Source organism: Leucoraja erinacea, chromosome 6, assembly GCF_028641065.1.
Source record: "Leucoraja erinacea ecotype New England chromosome 6, Leri_hhj_1, whole genome shotgun sequence".
NCBI lineage: Eukaryota > Metazoa > Chordata > Chondrichthyes > Rajiformes > Rajidae > Leucoraja > Leucoraja erinaceus.
Genome location: NC_073382.1, coordinates 87863996 through 87870914, shown reverse-complemented (window position 1 = coordinate 87870914; position 6919 = coordinate 87863996). Strand labels below are relative to the sequence as shown.

The following is a 6919-nucleotide window of genomic DNA, read 5'->3' as shown; positions in this document are numbered from 1 at the left end:
GAGGGGGGGAAGAGGAGGGGAGAAAAAGGGGAGGATAAGGTGAATGGGAGGAGTAGAAAGGGAAGGGGGTGGGAAAAAAAAGGGAGAGAGGGTGGGGGAAGAGGGAGAGAATGGGGAGGGAAGGGGGTGAGGGGGTTGGGGAAATAAGAGGGAGAGGGGGGGAGGAAGAGGGAGAGATGGGGAAGAGAGGGAGATGGGTAAAAGAGGGAAGGGAGGGGATAGAGGGAAGGGAGGGAAGGAGAGATAGAAGGGAGAGAAGGATGGAGAGAGAGGGGGAAAAAAAAAGGGATGAGGGAAGAATAGAGGGAGGGGGGATAGAGGGAGAGGGTAGGGGAATAGAGGGAGAGGGGGGAAGGGATAGAGGGAGAGGGGGGAAATAGGGGATAGGGAGGAGGAGAGAGGGGGGGATAGAGGGAGAGGGGGGGGGATAGAGGGAGAGGGGGGGGAGAGAGGGAGGGGGGGGATAGAGGGGGAGGGGGGGGGATAGAGAGGGGGGGGGTAGAGGGGGGGGGGGGGATAGAGGGAGAGGGGGGGGGATAGAGGGAGAGGGGGGGGATAGAGGGAGAGGGGGATAGAGGGAGAGGGGGGGGATAGAGGGAGAGGGGGGATAGAGGGAGAGGGGGGGGGGAATAGAGGGAGAGGGGGGGAAATAGAAGGGAGAGGGGGAAATAGTAGAGGGGGAGGGGGGGGGGAGAGGGAGAGGGGGGGGAATAGAGGGGAGGATAGAGGAGGGGGGTGTTGCAGAGAGGGGGGAGGTTTCTCAGCAAGTGGGACCTGAGGAGGCCATATTTCAAATGACCTCTAACGTGTGTGACTCACAATAGCCAAATTTAGTCTTGTACTTATTGAACAAGTTGAGTAGTGAATGCTTGTAGACTTCATGGTAGTGATCAACTTCCTCGCGACTTGGATTCTCGATTTTTGGCACAGATATCGGTTCCCCGACTGCAAGTACAAAGAGAGTGTCGGCGTTAAAGTTGCTAGCTTCATGAGCCACAGGGGCAGAATGAGGCAGTTCGGCCCTTCACCTCCGCTCCGACCTCCGATGCCGGCTGAGCCATCTTTCTATCTGAACCCCAAGCTGGTGCGTTAGACTCTAGCTTTTGTCCCGTATACTGGCGCACAGCGAAAAGATTTTGTCGCTCGCGTTAACCAGCCGGCAGAAATACTTCAGAGATACAGCATGGAAACAGGCCCTTCGGCCCATCTAATCCGCACCGACCACGCACCCCCCACTCCCATTCATTAACGCTCATCGTAGAGGATGTACTTCCTACGGCAGCTGAGGAAGCACAATCTGCCACAGGCAGTGATGGTCCAATTCTACACGGCCATCGTAGAGTCTGTTCTCACCTTCTCTCTCTGATCATCCCCAATCAGTACCCCGTTCCTGCCTTCTCCCCATATCCCCTGACACCGCTATCTTTAAGAGCCCTATCCAGCTCTCTCTTCCCCTTTGATGTCTCATTTTCACACCTTACACTTCCGTATCTCTCTGCTTCCTGCTCCTGACTCTCAGTGTCAAGGGTCTCGACCCGAAACATCACCCATTCCTTCTCTCCAGAGATGCTGCCTGTCCCGCCAAGTTACTCCAGCTTTTTGTGTCTGTCTCCAGTAGGTGCGCTGGAGTTTTGGTATAAATGAAGGCAGACAGCTCTACCAAAGTTAATGACATGTTGGCCTTCATAACAAGAGGAGTTGAGTATAAGAGCAAAGAGGTCCTTCTGCAGTTGTACAGGGCCCTAGTGAGACCACACCTGGAGTATTGTGCGCAGTTTTGGTCCCCTAATTTGAGGAAGGACATTCTTGCTATTGAGGGAGTGCAGCGTAGGTTTACAAAGTTAATTCCCGGGATGGCGGGACTGTCATATGCTGAGAGAATGGAGCGGCTGGGCTTGTACACGCTGGAGTTTAGAAGGATGAGAGGATTTCTTATAGAAATATATAAGATTATTAAGGGATTGGACACGCCACAGGCAGGAAACAACAGGAGTGTAGGGGATCCAGAACCAGGGGCCACAGTTTAAGAATAAGGGGTCAGCCATTTAGAACGGAGGCGATGAAACACTTTTTCTCACAGAGAGTGGTGAGTCTGTGAAATTCTCTGCCCCAGATGGGCGGTGGAGGCAGGATCTCTGGATACTTTCAAGAGAGAGCTCTTAAAAATAGCAGTCAGGGGATATGGGGTGGGTGCAGGCAGGAACGGGGTGGTACTGATTGGGAGGAAACAGCCATGATCACATTGAATGGCGGTGCTGGCTCAAAGGGCCGAATGGCCTACTCCTGCACCTATTGTCTATTGTCTAGTGTCTAAGAGAGAGTTAGATAGAGTTAAAGATATGGATATGGGGGGGGGGGGGGGGGGGGGAAAGGCAAGAACGGGGTATTGATTGTGGATGATCAATAGACAATAGGTGCAGGAGTAGGCCATTCGGCCCTTCGAGCCAGCACTGCTCAGCCATGATCACAGTGAATGGCGGTGCTGGCACGAAGGGCCGAATGGCCTACTCCTGCACCAATTGTCTATTGGGTGTGGAAGTCAAACGTACCCACAGCGTTGATGGGCTTTGCGTAAGGAACTAGGCCGTGGGAGTCACTGGAGAAGAAACCACGGCCTCTGAAGAAGCAGGGAGCGAATCCGATCAGCTTCTGGAACTTTCTCTGCATGGCCCGCAGCCAGCTGCCCTCCTTGAAGATCACTTGCTGATAAACCTCGTTCTCCCCGAAAGCGTAAACGGGCACCAGATCAGCTCTGCAGAGAGAGAGAGAGATAAATGGGAGGATTTAGAATGCCACCTGCATTAGAGGGTGATAGTGTCTGAAGAAGGGTCTCGACCCGAAACGTCACCCATTCCTTCTCTCCATAGATGATGCCTGTCCCGCTGAGTTACTCCAGCATTTTGTGTCTACGTTGCATTGTTTTCAGTTTAGTTTAGAGATACAGCGCGGAAACAGGTCCTACGGCCCACCGAGTCCGCGCCGACCAGCGATCCCCGCACTCACACCATAGCACACCGGCCCCAGCCCACACCGCCCCCCCCCAGCCCACACCCCCCCCAGGTTGATTGCATTAATGTACAGTCTTTCCGCTGACTGGATAGCATGCAACAAAATATATATTTACACAGTAATAAACCTGCCTCATTATCTCCTCCGACAGCTCGTTCCATACACCCACCACCCTTTGTGTAAAAAAATAAGTTGCCCCTCATGTTCCTATTAAATCTTTCCCCTCTCACCTCGAACCAATGAGAGCGGCACGGTGGCGCAGCGCTGGAGTTGATGCCTCACAGCGCCAGAGACTCGGGTTCGATCCCGACCACGGGTGCTGTCTGTACGGAGTTTGTCCGTTCTCCCCGTGGGTTTTCTCCGGGTGCTCCCGTTTCCTCCCACACTCCCATAGACGTGCAGGCGTTTTGGTCTAATTGGCTTGGTATAAATGCAAGTCGTCCCTAGTGTGTGTGTGTGTGTGTGTGTGTGTGTGTGTGTGTGTGTGTGTGTGTGTGTGTGTGTGTGTGTGTGTGTGTGTGTGTGTGTGTGTGTGTGTGTGTGTGTGTGTGTGTGTGTGTGTGTGTGTGTGTGTGTGTAGGATAGCGTTAATGTGCGGGGATCGCTGGTCGGCGCGGACTCGGTGGGCCGAAGGGCCTGTTTCCGCGCTGTACCTCTAAACAAAAACTAATCTATGGTTCTTGATTTCCCCGACCTGGGTAAAGTACCTGCACCCTCATCTGTATATTGTATTCCCCCCACGATCTTTGATATCCATTACTCCTGCTTCTGAATATTGGGTCATCATTTTTGTGAAATGGAATCGTTCCAAAATCTGCTGCGTGATTTTACCCAATTTTATTTTAACCAAAAACCCCCCCCAAAAAAACATTCACTGTATCCAGGTTCATGACAATGAAGTATCATTGAATCATTGCAATGAGCACAGCATCGATACAGGCCCTTCGGCCCACAATGTCTGTGCTGCATCCGATTGAACGCTCTGGCTTTGAAAATGGTGCCAAAAACCTGGCGCCTCTTACATGCGGCCTCAGAAAACTACTTATGTACACTTTGCTAATCGGGAATAGAGTCATAGAGTGATACAGTGAGGAACCGGGTCCATCGGCCCAACTTGCCCACACCGACCAACATGCCCCCACATCTACACTAGCCCCGCCTGCATATGTTTGGCCCATTTCCCTCTAAACCTGTGCTATCCATGTACCTGTCCAATGTTCCTCAAACTTTGCGATAGTATCTGCCTCAACTCAGGGGTGGAAATCCTGGGGGGGTACCGGGGGACATGTCCCCGCCCCCCACGCTTTGAGAGGTGGGGGAAAATCCATCGCATGTTTTGTAATCCGGACTTTATCAGACGCTTTCTAACCGTTCGCGGGGCCTTTCGTCGCCCTGTGCGGCTTAAAATCAAACCGCTGCATCGAGGCGATCGAGGCTCCCGATGTTGAAGCCCCCGCCGGGCGATGAAAGGCCCCTCGAACAGGCCGATTCAAGCTCCACGATTCGGGGCGGACGAAGTTCGGTGTCGGTCAGATCCCGATGTTACCGTCCACGGGGCCCACGGCCGAAGTCTTGCGTGTGTGCGCGCATGCGCGCATGTGCCCGCCAAGAAATGTAGATTTCCGTGCCCGCCTCAGCTGCCTCCTCCGGCAGCTCTTTCCATATACCCGCCCCCCCTCCTCGGGAATGGCACTATCTTACTGGAATGAACTGGATTTATTTTGCATGTGACAATGAAAGCATCATTGAATCTATGAATATAGACACAAAACCCTGGAGTAACTCAGCGGGACAGGCAGCATCTCTGGAGAGAAGGAATGGGTGACATTTCGGGTCGAGACCCTTCTTCAGTCCGAAGAAGGTGTACACTACCCTCCGCAGTTCCTTCCTGCACGACCTTCGGTCAGAGGGTGGTGAATCTGCGGAATACTTTGCCACAGAAGGCCAAGTCAGGTAAGGCAGAGATAGATAGATTCTTGATTAGTACGGGGTGTCAGAGGTTGTGGGGAAAAGGCAGGAGAATGGGGTTGGGAGAGATAGATCGGCCATTATTGAATGGCGGAGTAGACTTGATGGGCTGAATGGCCCAATTCTACGATTCCTTATGACCTTTTGTCATAATCCGTACACCTGGACTAGACTTCACCCAAACATACGCAGGGGGGGGGAAGATCAGACAGGCCGACATAGAGCAGCCAGCGCAAGGTTAGTTTAATGTCACAAGCACAGAGGTACAGTGAAAAGCATGATTACAATCGAGCCGTCCACAGTGTTTAGAAACATGATGAGGGAATAACGTTTCGTGGTAGGGCAAGCCAGCAAAGTCCGATGAAGGATAGTCAGAGATTTTCAGAAGGAACTGCAGATGCTGGAAAAATCGAAGGTAGACAAAAATGCTGGAGAAACTCAGCGGGTGAGCCAGCATCTATGGAGCGAAGGAATAGGTGACGTTTCGGGTTGAGACCTTTCTTCGGACTGATGTGGCGGTGTGGGGGGCAAACGGGAAGAAGAAAGGAAGAGGCGGAGACAGTGGGCTGTGGGGGGGAGCTGGGAAGGGGAGGGGAAGGAGGGAGGAAGCAAGGGACTACCTGAAATTGGAGAAGTCAATGTTCATACCGCTGGGGTGTAAACTACCCAAGCGGAATATGAGGTGCTGCTCCTCCAATTTGCAGTGGGACTCACTCTGGCCATGGAGGAGGCCCAGGACAGAAAGGTCAGATTGGGAATGGGAGGGGAGTTGAGTGCTGAATGGCTCAATTGGCTCAATTGTAACCTTGTATTGTCTTTCCGCTGACTGGTTAGCACGCAACAAAAGCTTTTCACTGTACCTCAGTACACGTGACAATAAACTAAACTGAAACTGAAAAATATTAATTGATGTGACTGACCCATAACGTCAGTGCCGAACAAGATAACTACAACAACAACAACCAATCTCTGTGTGTAGGAGAGGAATCGATCGGGAAGGTATACAGTCTCTCGCCCAGAGTAGGGGAATCGAGGACCAGAGGACACAGGTTCAAGGTGAAGGGGGAAAGATTTAATAGGAATCTGAGGGGTAACGTTTTCACACACAGAGGGTGGTGGGTGTATGGAACAAGCTGCCAGAGGAGGTAGTTGAGGCAGGGACTATCCCAACGTTTAAGAAACAGTTAGACAGGAACATGGATAGGACAGGTTTGGAGGGATATGGACCAAGCGCGGGCAGGTGGGACTGGTGTAGCTGGGACATTGTTGGCAGGTGTGAGCAAGTTGGGATAGTGGCCTTACCCATTCTGCAGAGCGATCTTCACGAACCCCTTGCGTTTACTGAGGGTCACCACGTTACTACCCGGGCTGCACTCCAGCGACTCCGCCGCCCCGCCAATCACGATGATCACCGCGTTGCCGTTTCCGTTCTTGGACAGCAGGTAGTCAATGGCGTCCCTGGTCACCGGGAAGATGCCTGGACAGACAGAGCAAAAAAAAACTCAGCGGGACAGGCAGCATAATCAATCAATCAATCAACCTTTATTGTCATCTTGCAAGCAACAAGTACAGTGCAAAATGAAAAGACGTTTCCCAGTGAATAGCGGAGCGTCGCACATGAAATTTAAAACATTTCACACATAATAACACTAAAAACCAATCCAGTCCCTGATGGAACAGTATAAATAGTTAAAAGCAGGTAAAAACACAATGTTAAAATACAATAAACCAATCATAAAAAATGTCCGGGGCGGCTGATTTGAGTGGCCAGTGCCAGTTATTAAAGTGTCCGTGCCAGCCGCAGAATCAAGTGACTGTGAGTACAGAGTGACTGTTTAGCAGCCTCACAGCCTGTGGTAGGAAGCTGTTTAGCAGTCTTGTAGTCCGGGCTTTGATGCTTCGATATCTCTTGCTTGATGGCAGGAGATCCAGGTGTATGTGG

General features: G+C 51.9%; 1 protein-coding gene across 1 annotated transcript in view; it reads right to left on the bottom strand.

Annotated features, from left to right (window-relative positions):
• Positions 1–723: 723 nt before the first annotated feature.
• Positions 724–6919, bottom strand: part of dgat2 (diacylglycerol O-acyltransferase 2) — a 47801-nt gene continuing 41605 nt past the window's right edge. Inside the window, exons 6-8 of the mRNA XM_055637556.1 lie at positions 6280–6454; positions 2550–2752; positions 724–945 (exon numbers count right to left, since the gene is read on the bottom strand). Coding sequence (XP_055493531.1) covers positions 791–945; positions 2550–2752; positions 6280–6454 — 533 coding nt within the window. The 3' untranslated portion in view covers positions 724–790. The remainder of the gene's footprint in view (positions 946–2549; positions 2753–6279; positions 6455–6919) is intronic.